Below are 21,768 nucleotides of genomic sequence, written 5' to 3' on the forward strand. Positions count from 1 at the left end.
GAGTGGCCCATGGTGGTGGTGGGGTTATGGTATGGGCAGGTGTATGTTATGGACGACGAACACAGGCCACTGGATTCACAACATAACCCTAACCCTAACCCTCACACCAGATACTGACTGGTTTTCGGAGCCCCCCAGACCCCCCCAATAAAGCAAAAATGCACGTTTCAGAGTGGCCTTTTATTGTGGCCAGCGCCTGTGAGGTGGGATGGATTATCTCGACAGAGGAGAAGTGCTCACTATCACAGATTTTTTCAGATTTGTGAACAATATTTGAGAGAAATGGTTATTTTGTGTATGTAGAAAATGTTTTAGATCTTTGAGTTCATCTCATGAAAAATGGGAGCAAAAACAAAAGTGTTGCATTTATATTTTTGTTCAGTGTATATACTCTAAAACCTTTTTTTAAAGTAAGAACAAGACCACCTCTGTTCCTAGTGGGACATACTTCCATTAACGCTCATTCAAACTCTTTCAGGAAGTCCGGGTTTCCGTCTGTGGTACATTGGTGTGTTTTTCTCACAGGCGGGAAGTAACAAGTGAGAAGTGCAGACCAAACAAAGCACTGCCGAGTTACATAAGCAGCTAAATCCATAAAGCTACTCTGACATGAGAAAGCTTTCCCAAGATCCTTTGCAGATTCAAGAAACCTCAGAAAACCTTTTAAAAACTGAAGCACAGAGGCATTACAAAGCTACAAACTATTCAAGCTCGTGAGTATGATCCATATTAGAAGTGTTTGGCTCCAACAATAACACTTTAAAAGATGAAAAATATAAAAATAGGATAGTTATAGTCCTGTGATCACTGATAGAAAAAACATGTTTCTAATATACTGAAAGATAAACTTGAGAAATGATTTATGCGTGTGGTTATTTGATGTTTTGGAGCCAAACTCTTCTTTAGTTACATCCAACATAAAAGGCCTTCTGGTAGGTGATTGGTTTATTTTGGTTGTACCACAGACTTTTGTGTGCAACTGACTCGTAGTCAAATGTGATGCAAATAAAGACGATAAATTCAGATAAAGTGCACAAGTGCTCATTCAAAAACCACACACACACACACACACACACACACACACACACACACACACACACACACACACACACACACACACACACACACACACACACACACACACACACACACAGAGTTCTGACAATGACCCGCTGTTATGTAAGCCGGATAGGCTGCCAGACTAAATTCATACATTCAAAAATCTATTAAGAGAATTGAATAATGATCACAAACTACAGGGAAATGATGAGTGTAGTCACACAAAGTAATCAACATTTATTTTCAATAATCAATTGGCCGTTTCGATATCTCTGTTCTGTTTCGAGCTTCTATAATGTGAGGATTTGGTGTTTTTCTTCATCTAATATCAAATGAAACCGATTATTTGTGGGATTTTGGACTGTTGGTCAAAGAATTCTAACAATTTGAATAGCTCTGGAAAATGATAATAGGTATTTGTTAATATTTGCAACGACCCGCACAATGTGAAACATTTAAATACGGTATTAAACTGTGATTTAAAAAAAAAAATTTGGTAATCAATTAAGGTGTATCTCATCTTATCAGGAAAGTTAAGTATGGCCATTTAATGGGCTGACAGCGGGTGATTCTTAGACGAATATTGGCCTTTTGCAATCTTTTTGGGCCAAAATGAGTTGTAACGGCTAACATCTCATAGACATCTAAAAAGTGCATTTTATTAAATCCGAAATAAAATCTGACTCTAATAATGTAATGGTGTTTTGATAAAAAACTTGGATAAGGATAATCTATCCCTTTTTTTCATCAAGTTTTCATCAAGAACATTTAGCCAAAAGCAGTTATGTATTTAGCAAAGAATCGTAGAAAACACGTTGGATTTTGCTTTTTTTAAATGAAGATTATATATAGTTGGTCCTTAGAGGGATGTTTATGCAATTATACATTTCTGTTTGGTATACATTTCAGTATAAAACAGAAGAACAGTCCCGTTGAATGTAGTGGTCTGTCCTCAACTGTTCAAAAATGTTTAGAGCTCAGAAAGGTCCAACACTTTAATAGATTTGAAAAGATCAAATGGCTTCACTGCCTCGCCTCATTATTGTCAGAACTCAGTCATTTATTTCTGTCATTCAAACTCATATTCCTCTTCCTCTGTGCAGGCAAAGTGAGATTCTAGTGCAGCTTAATCCTCTGAAGTAAACTCTTAACTTTCACCAGTGTAACAGAAACCCACCGCCCTTTCAAACCTGTCACACAAGGCTCGGCTCATGCAGACTCATGCACGCAGCAAATGATACAATTTCAACGTCATCTGAATATAAATAGAGAAAGAAAAGAAGAAAAGAAAGCCACAAAAGTACAAAGTCCACATGAATTCACACACTGTGAGAAACACCCTCTTCATCCTCATTAAACATCTGTTTCCCTCTGCTGTGCTCGGTGACACTTCACCTTTTTATAATTGTATAATTTGCGATATTTCTGGAAATGTGTACCTTATTATTCTTTTTTCTTTTGCTTAAGTAGCCAAGGCATTTTGCACTCAGGAGTAAACATAAATCATCTTATAAATCTCAGAGGTAGAACCCTGACAATTGACAGGTAGATAGATAAGACAGACAACAGTAAACAAACCCTGTCTGCGTTTAAGACGTCGTCAGTGAGGCGCAGAAATAAAAACAGAAATGACACACTGGAGAAATGGAAAGGTTTAATTCAATGTATTAGGTCAACAGGTTTCACATAACTGTATTAGGTTAGTTGAAAATAATAATATTAAGTTCAAATAAAATATTAGGTTCAACTTCATATTATTGCTTTCAACTAAGCTAATACAGTTATGTGAAATCTGTTGACATATACATTTAAATAAAGTCAACGTTTCAGTTTCTTCAGTGCAAAAGAAAGAAAAAGTCTTGAAGGAAAGTGGAGAAGAGATTGGTTCCTTTTTCTTTTCTACAATCTCGGGAGCTGTCCTCTCAGACGTAGAGGATGACGGTGCTGTCCGCGGGACAGTGAAGGCCTTCGGGGGGGGTCAGCGCCCTGCAGGAAGGCGGCTGCTGACCGGCCGCCAGGTGACAGCTTTTAGGGTGGGGGGAGTCACAGTCGTCCGACGTCAGCTCTGCAATGTCGTCTGACTGAGTGTCCGACATCTCCAGGTCGCTGCGGATGCTCTCGGGCTGGGCCAGCGTCACGTCTCTGAGCCCCTCCCTCTCGGACAGGCCCAGCACGGAGCCAGACAAAGCCCCGCCCCTCCTGGAGCTACAGTCCTGAGGCTCCTCCACGCTGGAGGCGGTCGCCATGGCAGCAGAGCCCGGGGGCTGGGTCAGGTCCTCCTCACTGGTCAGGCAGAGATGGCTGGGTTTGGTCTCGATGTCCACCTGGATCTCCAGGTTGGTGCACTCCCTGCAGAGAGAGGGGTTTAAAGTCAGCCCCAGAGTGCAAACAGAGACATCTATGGACGCACAGGTGAGCAAGTCAACTGGAAGCCATTTGAATCCAATGCATTCTTTTGGGAATGTATGTAAAGGATGAATAATGCTAGTCAACCGTAGTTTGACCTTGAAAAGAAGTACCCATGAATATTGAAAGATGGAAATGAGAATATTGTGTACCATGTGCAGACCTACAGCCATTGTCATTATCTTTGGACATATGCATCACTGTAGCTGTTTATTTTATACATCTTTTTTATTTTAGTATATAGATGTGTGAACATTTTTTTTAAAACATGGTCTACTGAAAAGGAGCTGTGACATATTTTAAATTTGATGGCCTTTTCTCCAGCTTGACAGCCTTGAATCACCATTTGAAATACTTTGAAATTGTCTACAATTCAAAAAACTGTTTTATCGACAAGAGGAGGAACTAATATGTATTTTATTGGCAGCGGCTTGTACAACAATATGGCATCCTATATGGTTGCTGAGGAGACAGCGGGGTCACCTGTCAGGCAGGGTGTAGGAGGAGATGATGGAGCCGGCCATCCCTCGGGTGCTGGCGCAGTCGCTCCCCGCCCCCAGGCTTCCCGTCTCCCTCTGGGCCGAGTCCCCCGCCTGCCCCTCTAGCCTGCAGCACGACACACAGTCAGTCACACTGTTATTGTAATTAATACTCAATCTGTTCAACTATTATCTAATATTTGCACTGCACACAGAAGTGAGAAATAGTGGATGGCTGACATATTTGGGAGTTTGTTTCTTTTAAATGTGGAATATTGTTGTTTTAAGGCATTGTGTAGGCTACGATTATATGTATAGTTGTGTAATGTAATCTCTGTTGATTTATTTAAATGTGATGGAATAGTGTGTGAAATAGCAGGCAAAATGAAAATGTTTTAACATATCTTAGCTAATAATTAGGGCCGGGACTTTAACGCGTTAATTAAGATTAATTAATTACACAAAAATTAACGCATTTTAATCGCACTTATTTTTGCACCGCGGAACGTCTCTCACTGGATGAGTTTCACGGGTACCGATTATACTGGAGCATCAACTAACGTTCATGACTTCAAACAACAACAAACCGCAGTGAACAATAGTCAAACGTGAACGAAGAAGCTGATGAGACCGCTTTGGTTGGCCCCGTGGATGGAAGCATCGATAAGAGCACGGTTGTTTGCAAATTATGCAAAAAGGAATTTGCATATCACCGCAGCATATCAAGCCTCAAGTATCACCTCAATGCAAAACATATAGCAGCTAGCGTGGAAGCTAGCGTGGACGTTAGCCCGACTCGGAGTACAAGGACCCACACCCAATTCGCGTTGATCAAACAGTGGCCTATGCAACAGAGAGATTTTATTTTTCATCAGGATATTGGAAGAATAGGAGGGATTGAGGTCAATCACTGGCACTTTTTTATTTTATTTTAAATGGTACACTTTATGTTGAACTATTTATTATGTTGTTGGTGCTAAAATAAAATAAAAAAGTGCCAGTGATTGACCTCAATCCCTCCTATTCTTCCAATANCAATTCAAACGGGATCGAAAGATAAGTTTTCTCTCCATTGACTTCAATGCATAATTTTTCTGAAATAAGGTCCCATGGACCGGAAGCAGATGGGCGTGACTTCGCCACTCTATAGCTGTTGTGGAGGATATCATGAAGCCTCGTTCCGATATAAAAACCTAGAGGGTAGTTATTATCAGTGTTGGGTGTAACGTGTTACAAAAGTAACGGAGTTACAGTAATATATTACTTTTTGCTGTAACGAAGTAATGTAACGCATTACTAATGAAATGTGGGTAATATATTACCCGTTACAATGCTCAGTAACGCAGTTCCAACACATTTTAACCCAAAATTAAATGGTGTTTTGTTTTTTAAGAATGTACTAACATAGCGAGACATTCCGACAACAGAGACAAATTGTGCGGGTAGATTAGTAAACCTGGTGTGTTTACCCTATAGGCTTCGCGTCGGGATCTTCGGGGCAGTTGAATGTTATGCACCCTCTATTAAAAAAAGAGAACGGAGCGAAAAATACAAACAACAAATTGTGTCAGGTGCGCGTGACCTGCACCGCTGCGCGTCATCATTTCCAAAGTGCTTCCACAGCAGTGACACACATCTGTGGATAATCATTTATACGCAAATGGTTAAAGCAACCATCACTAAACGCCAGCAACACTGCATCTACTGCAGACAGTAGCAACAGGTCAGATGGGGACATCACGTTACCCTCCGTTGTGGACNTACAGTCACCATTCACTTTGACAGTGAGAGGGAGGGGCATGATCGGGTTTTGTCCCACATGGCTCTAAACAGCTCAATATGCAAGCACTGTAGACACTAATTAGAAGAACACAGACTAAAACAGCAATGTAAAGACGAATCAGATGATTAAACATTATCTTAAAATATATTTTATATTTTTCTTTTACATTTTTTTGTAATCATTATTTGTAATACTTTCTGCTGACACTAGGTGGGGCTGTGCCCCTAATGACCCGTGACTACCTAGCTAGTAGCAAGCACGTTAGTTAGCATTACAGCCGGCTTAGCCTTGTCATTTTTATTAGCCTTAACATGAAGTAACATTAAGTAACCCAAAATGTTAAACAGTAGAGTAGTCAAATACAGCGCCGTATAGACTGACGAATGTCAGTGGCGAAGTCACGCCCATCTACTTCCGGTCCATGGGACCTTATTTCGGAAAAATTATGCATTGAAGTCAATGGAGAGAAAACTTATCTTTCGATCCCGTTTGAATTGTGCCATGAATTACACGTTTGTCAATCTTAAAAAATTATTTCCATATCAAAAAATATAAGACTATGAAAAATACGCAACTAGAAAGACTACAAATCTCAGAGTAAGTGATGTCATAACTGATGTCACAATTGTTTTCCTCCACTAAATAAGAGATAGCTAATATAAGATCACTTTAACAAGATGCCTGTGTGCTTAGTACCAGGTTGTTATCATACCAGCAATGGGTCTTGTTCATTCTTTCACTTCCCATCGGATGAAAGGACCAGGAGTGGCTGGATCAAGTTAGCTACCTAGCTAGTAGTAAGCACGTTAGTTAGCATTACGGCCTTGTCATTTGTATTAGCCTTAACATTAAGTAACATAAAGTAACCCAAAATGTTAAACAGTAAGAGTAGTAGTCATATTTCGTGAACCCTTTGAAGAGTACTGTCACACCGGTGTGATCATTCTATAATACACCATTTAATCCAGGGGGAGAAATGCTAACGCTAACGCTACATTAGCATCAGCGATCTTTTCTACTTCATGCCATCTGCACAAATGGTTGACACTAAACATTAAAAAGATCAAGCAGTTCAGAGAGAATCAAAGGAAGGCAGGCAGGCAGGCAGCTTTGCATGACATTCTTCTGGACACGTTTCATTGTGGTGATAGTGAGGGTAGTCAATCCCTTGTTTGGCAAGACAGTAGTGACAGCCATCTTGGTGACATGTGTTGTTGTGCGAGACCAGAGATGTAGTTCATTGAGCGTTTCACACAAAAAAATGTGTTACTTCACAGTTTTACGACACATTTTATATTTTTTACTTGCAAAATTATCTTTTAAATTGACAACATCATATGTGTAATTTGTGGCACAATTCAAACGGGATCGAAAGATAATCTTTCTCTCTCCATTGACTTCAATACATAATTTTTCTGAAATAAGGTACCCATGGAGGTCCACCGGACTTCGCCATTGAGTGAGCGCAAACTTCCATGAACATGGATTCTATATAAACGTCAGACACAAAACATGATATACCTCAGGTGGCACCAATCTGTAGCGCGCCTTATGTTCTGTAGGTTCTCCAAAAAATAGACATTTTAGGGTCTATAATTGGGTTGCACCGCCACACTATTGGGGTGTTCGGGGTCTGGGAAGGAGCCCCCTGCAGCATTGTTGGGGGACTCGGGGCTCAAATTTTGTGGATCGAGTGTGCGGGACCACACAAGAGCGAAGGTCACCTTTTGCTTTAGAGAGCACACGCGCGAGAGGCACCTGCCTCCCCCTCAATCAAACGAGCTGGATAAGGTCATCAATAAATCTGTAAGTTCTATTGGATCGTGGACCTGCAGTATCACCAGGTATTGCCTTGAGCGGTCTGGAGGAAAAATAGGGACCCAAATGCAGATTGAGGGAGGGAAGCAGGTTTCAAAAAGGAAACAAAACCGGCTGCGACCAACTCTATGCCTACCTGTAGAGGGCTTTGTGCTAATGTTTCACATTGTGCCTGGACAGTTTATATTATTACATCTACTTAAGTCATTCGAAATACGCGAGCACATATACTAAAGTATTAATCCTATAAGCAACCGCGGAGTACTGCGGATGCATAAAAAGGGATAGACATTCTGTTTTGAATTTTGGCCAATAACGAGAAAAAGGTGACCTAGCGTTGATTCGACATGACGGAGAACATGGAACGACAATATGATATAGGGCAAGATGATATCTAGATCGTTATTACATCTTTAGGAAAGAGGACATAGTACTCTTAAATCCATACTACAGCGGAGGGGTAATCTACACTTATACGTCTGGAAGCGGATAACCGAAAGACACAAAAGAGAGGCAGGGATGTTCGTGTAGGTTAAAAGAACTACACAATGCATATAATCAGCGTCCGCGAGTGCAACTAGTGAACAACGACATAGATGCTGAACAATTAGTGACCTGCTATACACCCATTTGGTATTATTATAATAGGCATCCGGCACAGGAGGAATCGAGTATAAACAAGGGAGCAAAAGATTTGTTATTCTCGCCAATTAACATAAGAACACAGCCGCAAAAAACTCCAAGAACCCATTGCCGCTCAGATAACGTATATATCTGACCACAAAAACTGTTCTTGGTTCCTTCCCACTTCAAACACTACGGCGAAAGTGGCAATATATTAATGAGGTGAAATTAATCACATTTTTACTTAAATATTTGGGTGTGTGTGTTTTGGGGCCATAATTACAATTTCAAACAGGGGAATTGTTATGGGTTTATGATTCATAATTAAGTTAGTTATGATGTAGGGTTTAAACACCGATAATGTAGTTATGGTTCGAGTATTGGGCTTCACTATGATGTAAAAATAAAGTAGTCCACATATTTGGATTGGTCGAGAGTTTGGCATCAGAATCATAANCTCTCTCTCCCTCTCCTCCGGTACAGCTCCGTAAGACGTAGTGTGGAGTTGCGTTAGGTAACGCGAGATACAGCTGATACTTGCGCATTAGTTTCTGTTATGGATCAGTATCAACAGTCCTGCCAGTAACGTTACTATATTATCAATGCTACTTTAGTTATAGCCTGATATATGATAGCTAGCTTTACAATGTTGTGATGTGACCGACGTTAGCCTCACCAAGACAGCTGCCCTGTTCTCCACTGGTTCTCCTCACACCAAAGCTCCATTTCTCTCCGATGGCCGTTATTTCTTGTAATCCTTGGCTCCTGGTCTCTTGTACGCCTAGCAGGCTCATAATTATACGGTTGTGGTCCGTCATATGCATTCGAATATACATGTTCAACCTCTTCTGTGTCAAAACTAGCATTGTGATCCATATTTATTCATACGTTAGACCGGCCGTTAGACGCGGGAGGTCACGTGCCGAGGCTTTTTTATGCGGAAGTGAAAATGTCTTACTTAAACAACGCCAGATGTCACTGTAGTGTATATTTCGGTATATTATTTTGAAAATCTAGTGTATTCATCATTTTCCTACACATTTATTCACTGGTGTCTCTAACCTGCAAGTTGTTCTTTAAGGTCAGAATGGGGAACACAGGCAGGCAGGATACGGCACTCTATGAATGGGGTTTAATGAGAGATCCGGGACAGGTGGCACAAGTCAAACGGGATCGAAAGATAATATTTCTCTCTCCATTGACTTCAAAACATCATTTTTTCGAAATAAGATCCCATGGAGGTCAACCGGAAGGGGAGGGACTTCGCCACTCTATAAAGGCGAGAAGCATGTTGCAGTTTTCCAAAACACTGTCAGAACACTCAATTGAAATCTGAGAAGGTGACACGCTACAAATGTAAGCAGCTGCTTATTTTCACATACAGTATTTCATAACTCAATGACATGGAGTGTTCGTTGAGCACACATGAAATGTTACAAAGCGACCCCATGCCTCTTTCCAGTGTGACACGATATGTCCTTGCAGGGAAAGTCCCTAATTTCTTCCCCTCCACGTGGTCAGAGGTCAGAGGTCGGCAGTGGGGGTTCAGTGTCTTGCTGAAGATCCTATAAACACGCAGGGATGTTTGTCGTTGCAGCTGCTTGAGCAATTAGTTCACCATACATCACTTTCTTCTTACTGGTTTTACGATTGCTTCTATTATGTTGAGCAACATTTTTAAGATTAAACAACAGCTTATGTTCAACTGTATTAGTTAATACTTTGCCTTTTAACAAGAATAATCTTAGCTATCCTGAGTACAATTGCAAAGGATAAACCTGTGGAGTCCTTGAGTGAGAACAGGAAGGGGGAGGTGATCTCACAACAGTCCCTCGTTGTAAGTCCTCCAACAAGGTGGCGTGTCAAATTTGAAGTCGTGCCACGGACCCTGAATAATCAGAGCACGCCAGGTTCATGGTCAGTGATGAAACACAACATGAGTTTTATTCAAGAGTAACACAAAGCCTTTTAGTTAGACACAGAGGAGACTGAGTGCATTCTTGTGACCCATTTTGCATAATTAAATAACCCTTAATGATATGTTTTACTTACATAACGATAAAGATGCTATTACTTGTGTGCTGCAGATCATTTGCTCTGCTACAGATTGTAGAAAGGGTCATTTTAGACCCAGGATATGACAGTAACGGTATTTTAATACATTTCTATGCTTTGTTTACAGGATATACAAATGTCAGGTTGGCAGGTCATGTTAACAGACGTCTGATATCTTTAATTAAGATTAGTTCTTAGTAATACCGCGTCTGTACCTCCCTTTACTCGTATATCACCATGTTCTGTGCTGATAGTTTGTCGCGCTCTGGTTTGAGTTTGCCATCATGGAAACGATTCTGTGAATGTGGCGCCTGCTGAATGAGCCGTCTGTCTCACATGCTCGATGGCCAATGACATCTTGGTACAGGTGACTCAGATGTTTCGACAAAGCCAGCGGCTGTGTACGCTCACATTACACTGAGAGTGATGTTTTCCTATTGCACACTTGAGGAAAAGAGCACATACTGATCTTTCTTCGTATTATGGTTCATTTTAAAACACAAACTGAAGTCATTTTAATATGTGCTTTTTAAATAACACATATACTGAGGGTCATTTTATCTACATCCTCCTCTTTCTGAAGCTGAACATTTGAGCTTGAGAGGGATTAGATTTTGTAAGCAAGATGCAGCCGTCATCAGGAGCAGGCAGATCAATAAATACTGATAAGATGAGCGGGTTCACAAACAAGGTTAGGGCAAACCAGGTTTGTTTACAGAGGGCACACCAGGTTTGTTTACATGGTGTGCACTGAAATCCAAGTTTTTGTCAAATCGTGTTTTGTCTTAAGCTCTGACTGCAGTGCGATGTTGTTTTAATGGATCGTTCCTCATTTGCCTTTTGAATTATAGTTTCAGTGTTTTCCATCAATTAGAGATGCTGATTCAGACCAAAGCTAATGTTCTTTGATGGGGATTTTCTGCCTGCTTTGTGAGAATAACTCAAAGACTTTTCAGCAAAAAGAAGCTAGCAGTTTTCTCATTGAACTTGATAGTGCTAAGAAACAAAGATTAGCTCTGTTAGGTCTTAGGTTTTATTTTTGTTATTTCAATGAAACAGCCTGAACTGCTGCCTCTGTGGATGTATGGCCCTTTGATATGGATATGCCAAGTATAACAGTCATTTGTATTCCTTCTGTCAAAATGAAAACAATAGAAATACTGCGTTTATATGAAGATGCTGTCCGACAACATAAATATGGTGAGATCCGATAACTCTGTGATGTCTCTGGTGAGCGTTGCAGTGCTATTACTGCTGCTCATGTATCATACATCCATAAATTGTAGCTGTCTTAGGTTAGCCAAACGGTATGTGCTACAGTGTGGAGCCCCTTTAATGTTTGACATAGATAAACCCCTTTGCATCACCTCAGTGTCGGGGGCATTGGGTAAATGATCTGACATGAGTTTTTTCAGCCATGGCATGGCTTAAGGGATGGCAACTTTGGTCCACATTGAAATATCTTAGCAATGGTTTAATTTCCATTGAAACGTGGCATAGTTATTCACTTTAGAATGAAACAAACGGTTAAAGCAAACACATGAGATGGTGTTTAAGGCGTTGTCTAAATAAAACATACCTACTGAACCTGTCAGTTGATTGATGATGGCCTTACTAAAACACTTGTGCACATGCAGGTTTTAGAGTCAAGAGTTAAGCTGGAGAATCAGAAATATGCAGCTTCATAAAAGCCAAAACTAAACAAGAGTTGTGAGGTATTTGGCTCTTTACGACCACTGGCATTTCTTAACAATAGGTTATAGCAATATATTTTGTAAATGCCTGGATGTGAGGATTTCAGGGTTATATGTAGCGCAGAACAAAATATAATGATTCTAAATTTGGGGTGCAACAACTAATCGACTTAATCGATTAAAATCGATTACCAAATTAGTTGGCAACTAATTCAGTCGTCGATTCGTTGGTGACGTCATCACATGTGTTCTACACCCCGTTAAGATCCTACGTTATCGCTCTTTTTTATCGGTAAAGGAGACATTTAAAACATATGTCATATGTATTACGGTATGTCCACACAGCAGTTTAAAAAAAATCTTCCAACGCTTCTCTGCCCATTGACTTTGAATGGGGGTGACGTCACTTTGCCTTGCTTTTCGCCGAACTGCATTGTGGGGAAGCAAAGCGAAGATTTCCAGGATTTTCAGGATTCAAAAGTTGAGCAATGTTCAACGTTTGAAGCTCAGCTGAAAGCGTCAGCCAATCAAATCCCGTTTATGCAAATCTGACAGTACAAGCGCTAGCCAATCAAATCGCGTGCAAGCTGGGAGAGACAGACCGCAGTTCATTTCCTCATATTCCAAACGAGAAATTACGGTAGCAAATCATCCGGTTCTTTACGACCAGTACTATTTACCGGGATACAAACCGGANTTCAATGGTATACTAAAATCCATGTGAAAAAAATTGCTTCTCACTGTTCTCAGGTCAAATATTTATATGTGATTAAAAATGCGATTAATTTCGATTAATTAATTACAAAGCCTGTAATTAATTAGATTAATTTTTTTAATCGAGTCCCGGCCCTACTAATAATAATACATTTTTATATGAAAGATTTTCTGCTGTATTAAAATATATATCTCAAATGTATTTTCTTACATACAGGCGAAACGTTTTGTATTTGAAGTAATACAAGAAAAAAAAAAAATATATATATATATACATCTTATATTGTATTTACATATTATATTATTTAATATTATTATTATAAATGTTTTATCGTAATAACTATGTTTTTTAAATTATTGAATTAATGTCAGTTTTGTGCATGTATGTGTTATTCCCGTGTCTGACTTCATGTTGGTTTAAATGTTCCCTGTTTTGACTAAACCTAAACCAGGCATGACCCCCCTCTGTTCCTCACCTGCTGTACTTTCCGCTGCGGGTTCCCAGGGTGCCGCCTGCCAGGGGGTAGAAGTGTGGTGTGTCCCCCAGACTCCCGGGGGCCACGGAGAGCCCCTCGCTGGGGGAGGTGGTGCTCATAACGCTGAGCGCCCCGTCCAGACTGCTGTCACCGAAGCTCGGGGACTTCAGGGCTCGCCACGCATCCGCCACTGCAGAACCATGCAGAAAATACTCTTTATAATGAAAGATCATGTGAAAAAGAACCTGCTCATTTAATGTGCGGGAAATGTTGGGTATCCTCACCTGTGATTGGACCATCGTCATCATCAAAGTCAATGCGTACTCCTCGCCCCTTCCCCCTGCTGACCCCGCAGCCCCCTCCTCTGCACAGAGATATGGGCACCACGCCGTACACGTAGGCCAGCATGATGGGAACACCAATACCTGAGGAGGGAGTTTCACAAGGATTTAGAACTTGTCTGAGATGGTGTACCTGCATGATTCCTTCAGTATTTTATTAACTTCACAAACTTGAGCTCAACATTGAACCTAATCAGCATCATTCCTCCTTTTCATCAACTGATGGATAATGTTAGATTTTTATCTTCTGGTGATTGCATTTAGGCTTTAACAATCAAAGACGTTTTTTTTTGTGTGAAGAATATCTCGTAAGAATTATAAAACGTTTGTTCACCGCAGAGATTATTTACGACAATCATTCCAAAATCCAACTGGAAAATTCCCCTTATCTATCTTTTGAGGGAACCAGAGTGATGCAAAATTCCAAAGTCCAAGACCAAAATCTCTGCATTATTACTTGTTACAGAAAGATATTACGCAAGTCAAGCCTGCATCCTTGTATCTTATTTGATCTGGATGGAGCCATTTATTGTATAATAGCATACATTCTAATTGACTGTATTTTGGAGTTCTTCCCCTTTGTGTTTCTGGTCACAGATGTGCTTGGTTTGTTTAGGCCATCAGCCCGATGCATACTAACTGACGGTGTTCTCGTGGAGTGTCTTACCGACGCTGACAGCTGCGATGACAGGGGCGGTGATGATGGACAGGGCCACCGCCCCGGTGATGGCCAGGTTCCTCCTGTGGCGGGATGTCTTCTTCAGCTCATAGTGGGCGTGGATCTGCAGCAGAGGAGAGGGACAAAGAGATCACATCACAAGCTCAACACGGGTGGGGAGGAGGTTAAAGGTGGGCATTGTTTTGGTGTAAGAAATAAGATAACAAAGAAAAAATACAGAAAGCTTTTCCAGGAGGGATAGATTATAAATCCTCTTTCATCTGTATTTGACTACCTTTTCAAAGCTTCTAGTCCTGTTCAGTCAGTAATTCTCTGACTGAGACGACCACAGCTCACTCCTCGCAGGTTTCAACATGTAGTAAACACAGTTAGTGTGGAGCTGCGGTCTGAGGCTCCAGGTATTTTAATGAGCTAACCACTTCCAACTCGTCACTCTCGATACTCATTCACACCAACTCAATTCCGGTGCAAGCTCCGTGCTAGAGCTTTTCAGGTTCAGAACCTGTTCTTCGGTTTAGCTCTGGCTCTTTTCACACCGCCCAGAGTCCGACTGGTAATGCGTCATTGCGTCATCGTTTGCGTCATGACGTAACCGTTTGCGTGCCTGCTTCATAAAGCCAAACCACGCGGATGAAATCAGTTGCATTCATTTCTTATGGCTCTATCTGCAGCTTTTCCGGAGTCATTTCTGTGGTTTAGACTATATTTTTATAAAAAAGTGTACTCGTGTCAATAAAGGTTTTTTTAAAACACAACTGCTTCCGAGGTGGGTCTTATTTCTTAAGGTGGACTGAACCATGAGTGTGGAGTAACGTTGTATCTTTAATTTAAATGAACTGTAACCTTCACTCAGGTATGTAACAGCTGTTCTCAAATGAACACATGAAGTAAAGTTTAATATTTATAGTTTTATAGATTTATAATGAGTTATAATGAGAGGTTATATATACAGTCTATGGCTGAAACTCTGAAACTCTTGTTAAGTTTCTCCATCGTTGTGTACAAACTGGATAAAACGCGGGAGTTGATCCCGCCCCTGCCCCCGCCTCGACGTAAGCGTGACGTATGCAGTGCTTTTGCTCTGGCCGGACAATCTTTTTTTGGTGCTTGAAATGAACCGGAGTCCGGAGCTAAGAGGCTGTTCCGCTGCGGTGTGAACAGGAAAACCTGGTGCTTTTCAAGCTCCAGCTCCGAACCGGCCCTGAAACACCGTTGGTGTGAATGAGGTGCCAGATACTTCGAAAGGCTTAAAGAGAGATGTGCAGTTTCAATGTTCTCCACTAGAGGGCGCTACAGGGCTTGATGTGCAGCCAATGACTCATCTCATTTCCTTCCAACATTGTGCAGAAACTATTTATGTGTTTCACCACACTGCGGTTTCCTCTTCTGGTTTCTGTAGATGAAGATAAATAATAAGTGAACAGACCATCAAAATTAAAGAGTGTTGCTTATTGTGAAAGACGTCTTAGTTAGCTGCAAATAGAGAAAACGCTTGTTATAGCCAAAGTGCAAGACTTACACTATGAGCATATCATTATATTTTCGCTTCATAATTAGATCCTGTGTCCCCTCATCGTCTCCCATTTCTATTTCCTTTTCAATTTCTATTTTGGATTTTTTTGGAAGGGAGTCTTGAAATGCAAAATTCTGTTGTCAAAACAACACTTATAAAAATGAAATAATGCAGAATATCCTACAAAAATAAAGGCATGAAAACTTAAAATCAATAAAGTTAGCTACTGTATGTGTAAAACCTGTCTTTCGGGCTACTTTAAACAAGTTAGATATGATCTGCATTCATTTGAATTCATCAAAAAATACCAAACACCATAGGAAAAGGGAAATAATCAACAGTAAAGATGTTTAAAAAAACACAAGAACAAACGGAGAAAAACCAAGAAACAGCAAGAGGTCTTCTTAGTGAAATAACTGGTTTCTCTGAAAATACATAGGTACTTTAGCCTTTTAACATTTTATTTTTCCTCCTCTCTTGAATCTAAATAACAAACTTAATAACTTATAATCCTAGACACTACCATTCAAAGGTGAAAACCCTGTGCTCTTGACTTCAAGTGTATTACCCTCCTCCAGTAGTTGTTGCCTGCTCTCTGAGGGCTTCTCACCTTGCGGCCGACGTACACAGGAATGCCGATGACCATGGCGGGGACAGCGATGCCTGCGATGAGCGTGATGCCCACCGGAGCTCCGATCAGGGTCCCCAGCTGCCACAGGATCTTCTTCTTCCTGCTCCAAGGCTTCTTCCCCCAGAATGTGCAGCCAGATGGACTGATGGAGCAAGTTCAACCAGGAAGACCGTCTTTATATCTGTCATTCACATATTTCCCTCTTACTACGCTCATCCCTCTAATCAGCGATAGGGGGCTTTCACTCCCCAGCTAAACCACTTTTAAATCACTTTTGTCTCTATTCCCACAAGCCGATCCTAGAACATTGTCAAACATTTCAAATCTGCTCTATCCCCTGCTGACAGCTGTCATTGAAGGTGACTCAACGCAGCCCTCCTCCACCCCTTCACCTCCAATTTCTCCGAAACCAGGGTTCACCTCCATCAATCCCTTCATGCCTTCACCAGCACCAGAGTCTAGACCCCAGGGGGGGGTTTATCGGCTTGGTATTCCCCTCCCGGATGATACTCCCGCACAACGGGGTCTAATCTAATCTAATTTTTCAATGGGAGCTTTTCTGAAAGTAAGGTGTTGCAGTGTGGGACCCCAGAGGGAAGTTCACTTGGGCCTTTGCTATATTCAATATTCACAAATGACCTTCCTTACGTATTAAATAAGTCCAGTATAATAATGTATGCTGATGATTCTACAATGTACAGTACAGCATCAACATGCAGTGAGTTAAACAATCTACTTAGAGATTAAAGCCATAGCAGACTGGGTCAACAATAACAAACTGGTATTCAACATTGCAAAAACAAAAGCAATGGTGTTCGGATCCAGGCAGATGTTAAGCAGCAATCCTCAATTAAGCCTGACACTGGCTGTTCAGCCAGTGGAACAGGTAAACGAGAATAAGTTTCTTGGCATTGTTCTTGATTCTGGTTTAAAGTGGACAAAGTAAATTGACAGTATCGTAACTAAAATGGGAAGGAGCATAGCTGTGACGAGAACATGTACAAAGTATGTAACACTAACCACTTTGAAACAAGTCATCCAGTCTCTGGTTTTGTCACATATTGAGTACTGTCCGGTCATATGGTCATCCGCAGCAAAAACACATATACAGAAATAGGCTGCCAGAGTAGCTCTCCACTTTTCGAAGCGCACTCATATTGGAGTTATGCAAAGAAATCTATCATGGCTTCCGGTTGAGAAATTTCTGCTTACCCAAAAGCTAATGGGGATCCTAAATAAACATAAACATAATCGCCAAACATTACATTCATACGTGTATTCTCGGCGATAAATATCAATTCTTACATTAACACATGTCTCTCCTGATTGAAATGGAAACATGAAGCGGTTAAGGTTTTATTTATATAAGATCTTAAGAAATCTAACCAAAAGCTGAAATAAAAAGTGCACTGAGAGAGCTTGGTACCTGAGGTAGTGCAGGTCGGAGATCTCCTTCATGCAGAGCCAGCAGAACTCACAGCCGCAGACGGCGCAGGTCATGTGGTTGCAGCTGCCGTCGTTCATCTTGATGATGTAGGCGCCGCAGCGAGGGCACGGCTTGATGTCATCAGCTGGGGACACAAGACGTGTTTCTTTATTAGTCAGATGTAGGTTAACACAGGGTCAACTATTCGATGAAATATAAAGGACAAGAGTACAGGTCAATTCAGCAATAAAACAGGCTAGTCACAATAAGAGCGCTATATTGTAAAATAAGATAGAAATAACAATCAAATATAATATATGATGGAATGATATGCATACCTTTTCTTTATACTAAAAAACAAGACACAACAAGATAACTACGAGGGTATTTAGCAGCCCTTGGCCAATTCTATCCGTGATTTAGATCTCTTCCCAAATGTTAAAGGTTTTTCTGAGGCCCATGCTACACTCATCCATCAAATGTCTTGAAAATCGGGTAAGCAGTATTTCCTTAGTCCTGCAGATGAAAAAACTAACAAAACCTAATATATATTAGTGCTTCTTAGTAAGGCTAGCTGTTTCCCCGGTTCCAGTCTGCTATGCTAAGCTAAGCTAACTGAAGCTTCATATATTTTGGGCAGAGATGAGAGCGTTGTAATTCATCTAACTTATAGCAAAAAAGTGAATAAATGTATTACCATTGCAGTTCTTGACCTAGTTAAGGCCCCCCCCCCCTACTCACTCCTGATTTTAAATATTTCTGCGTTTTATGACATTTTGAGTGATCACTAATGACTCTTAGAGACATTTTGGTTTTCAATCACTTCAACAAAATTAGAAAGTATATCATTAAATCCCTCAGGTAACCACACTTTTTTTTTTGGAGGAACACACATTTCTGCTTTTTGGTTCATAAGATTTAAAACTCCCAAAAACTGTCCTTGAATGCAGAAGAGTCACATTTTAAATTTAAGAAAAATTAATTCTCTATAATGGTCCCATCTAATTAGTATTTTCTCCAACTGTTTTGGCAACGACACCAAACCTCATTAGAGAAATGGATCAGACAATTACAGTGGTGTGTCCTCTAATGCATTTTAAAGGAAAGACTAAAAGCTAAACAATAAGTGAGTGAGTGAGTGAGTGAGTGAGTGAGTGAGTGAGTGAGTGAGTGAGTGTGTGTGTGTGTGCGTGTGTTTGTGTCTTTAATTCCGCTTTGATGTGAGTGTGAGTGTGAGTGTGAGAGTGAGAGAGAGAGAGAGAGATAGTTGTTATTGTTTACTATTCTGCTGACACATTCTCTTGTCCTCACTTTTTTCTTCTATCTTTCTGTCTCCTCACATCTGTCTTTATCCATCTTACAGCAGCAAATCAGCCGGTATGAAAAGACTGAAAGACTGACAGACAGATAGACAGGAAGACAGGGAGACAGGGAGCGGCCTGGATTGTTTTGTGAGTCAGTTTTGGTTTCTGAATTTTCGTCAGTTCTTCTGATTATTGGCACAGAGAGCCAGACTGGAAGTGGTGAATTAAGAGGAAACAGGGAGAGGAGATTGACTGAGGACAGCTGGAGGGATTTAGTTAATGGATTTTAATCAAAGCGGAATTAAAGACACACACACACACACACACACACACACACACACACACACACACACACACACACACACACACACACACACACACACACACACACACACACACACACACACACACGATGTGTGTGATGTTTGTACTCTCTAGCTACGAGTAAGAGGAAAACATTGATAGCACCTTCATGTCTGCACTGTAAACATGAAGCTAGAGCCAGGAGACAGTTAGCTTAGCTTAGCATAAAGACTGGTAAAAGATGGGAACAGCTAGACTGGGTCTGTCCAAATTGAACAAAATCTGTCTATGGCTCACTTATCAACATATTTGTTTAATTAATATAAACAGGACAATATTCTTAAACAGAACCAGACTAGCTTTCTCCCTCTGGTTTGAGTCATTGCTAATCTAAGCTAAACTAGCCATCGGCTGTAGTTTACCATGGTGAAAGAAGCACAATTTTACTTACATTTAAGTACCTAAAATTCATTAAATGTACTTGAGTAGAAGTACAAAAGTATTGGCATCAAAATATCATAAGTTATAAAAACTCATAATGCAGAATGGTCAATTTCAGAATATATAATTGTATTGTCTTATAATTATTGAAGCATCAATTTGTTTATCACTTCACACAACTGGTAAATGTGAGTTCAGCTATTATTTATACTGCTGGGTAGAATCATCTATAAATTGATTCATCTATTTTAACCAATGTTTTATTATATTTAGTTTCTTCGGAATCTTGCCAATACACAGCGCTTGATATAAATAGCAGGGAGTTGGTACAACAGAGCCAGACAAGTTTGACTCAGCTCTCTGACAGACTGACATGTGATAAACACTGACAGACAGAGAGGCAGAGTGCTCTCAGAGGTGTGAAAAATATCTTCAGGACGGATATGCTGGGGGAGAAGAGTTTATCTGACGCATCCACACACAATCTGCACAATGAGAGAGTGTGGTTACTTTGACCCTGAGAGGTATGAATGTGTGTTTTTCAGGTGCTTACCGGGGCCCTGCTCCTGTGTGTAGCTGGGCGAGTGGTTGCTGTGTGTGTGCAGGGACTGCGCCCTCTGCTGGCGGGCAGAGTCGCAGGTCTGGTTGGGGTGCCAGGCCTGCTTGCAGTGGTAGCAGAACTCGGCTCCGCATCCCTCTCTGCGACACACCAGCCGGGGACAGCTGGCACAGCCTGAGGCGATGATTGCAAACCTGAGAGAGAGCGGCCAAGAGAGGGGTGCTTAATTATGTGGAAACTTTTGAAGTTTTATAAACATTAATTTATTAATCTAGAAAAGAGTCCGCCGATTTGTCTATGAGGAAAATAATAGTTACTTGCAGCCCTAATTGACATAAAATCAACAAACTGTTAACAATGTTGTTTCAAGGTATAAATCCAAGATAACAATTGCATTTATAACGGCAACATTTCAGACTGAATTATTATTTTAGTGTCAGTAGACGACCTATTGTCCTGTGAACCTTGACATACACATTTGCAAAATTGACTAATGCAAAGCGGCCAGAGGCAGTGGAGACCTTGAGACTCAGAATGGATTAAGATAATTGATATGACTTTTCTCTGCCAGAGAATAAAAGACTCCATAAAACAGACGCAGCATGGGTTGTAGTCACTTATGAGAAAGGGGTCAACGTGCTAATAGACAATGTCTGTACCAAATTCATGGCAATACATTAAAGGACTGTCGAGACACTTAAAAAACACAAATGTCGACAAAAGAGGAAAACTCTGTAAGAATAATTTTCTGGGTTTCATTAATAACTTTAGCAAATGTCATGATGCTGTCACATTAGCCATTAGAACAAAATAAGATGATATTATTTATTATGTTTTGTTTCTGTCCCCAATCAACCTCCAAACTCATATTAAGTTTGAAACATTTTCCAAACCTTATCCCTTTTGTACGTATACTTTTTGGGACCATATGATGCTGACAATGAGAGTAAAATATTCCAACTTAAGCCACTGTGTTTGGCCATACATTACATAACAGAGATGTAACTTTAGAAATGCAGCAAACAAACAAAAACAAGGATAAAGAACATCACTCTATCCAGTAAGAGCACAATACAGCGCCTGAAAGCTCTCCACAGGCTGAGAGAAGAGACAAGATTTGATCAATGCAGTAATCACTTGGTAACAACATTGAGAGGAGGAGAAAGAGATGGGATGAGCTCAGCCAATGGATTTCACACGGTTCAATACTGAGAAAGGAGACAGAGAAGGGTAAATACAGCAGTGATGAAGCTATTGTAAGAGCCCAGACGAAGGTTAGGTTATGAGACAAGACATTACAAAGCTGCAACCAGCAGGTCATTTTTGTTCAATTTTAAATTAAATCAAGAGAAATCTGTTACAGATGTAGTATTTATTCTGGAAAGTGCTATGAGTCATGAGACAATAGCGGAAATGTTTAGAAATGTCTCAAAATTAAGAAATCCCCTAAACTAACCACTTGT

At 40.5% G+C, this 21,768-nt stretch overlaps 1 protein-coding gene across 2 annotated transcripts in view; it reads right to left on the bottom strand.

The window, feature by feature from the left end:
* Window positions 1–2,844: 2,844 nt before the first annotated feature.
* rnf19b (ring finger protein 19B) overlaps window positions 2,845–21,768 on the bottom strand; it is a 28,574-nt gene continuing 9,650 nt past the window's right edge. The window contains exons 2-9 of one of the 2 annotated variants that reach the window (XM_010777993.1): window positions 20,300–20,499; window positions 17,699–17,843; window positions 16,252–16,414; window positions 14,117–14,231; window positions 13,393–13,533; window positions 13,109–13,298; window positions 3,949–4,071; window positions 2,845–3,408 (exon numbers count right to left, since the gene is read on the bottom strand). In XM_010777993.1, the coding sequence (XP_010776295.1) occupies window positions 2,982–3,408; window positions 3,949–4,071; window positions 13,109–13,298; window positions 13,393–13,533; window positions 14,117–14,231; window positions 16,252–16,414; window positions 17,699–17,843; window positions 20,300–20,499 (1,504 nt within the window). In that variant the 3' untranslated portion in view covers window positions 2,845–2,981. The remainder of the gene's footprint in view (window positions 3,409–3,948; window positions 4,072–13,108; window positions 13,299–13,392; window positions 13,534–14,116; window positions 14,232–16,251; window positions 16,415–17,698; window positions 17,844–20,299; window positions 20,500–21,768) is intronic. The other variant, XM_010777994.1, reaches the window with a different exon arrangement.

The sequence above is a fragment of the Notothenia coriiceps genome, unplaced genomic scaffold (assembly GCF_000735185.1).
Source record: "Notothenia coriiceps isolate Sejong01 unplaced genomic scaffold, NC01 NC01_scaffold00018996, whole genome shotgun sequence".
Lineage (NCBI taxonomy): Eukaryota > Metazoa > Chordata > Actinopteri > Perciformes > Nototheniidae > Notothenia > Notothenia coriiceps.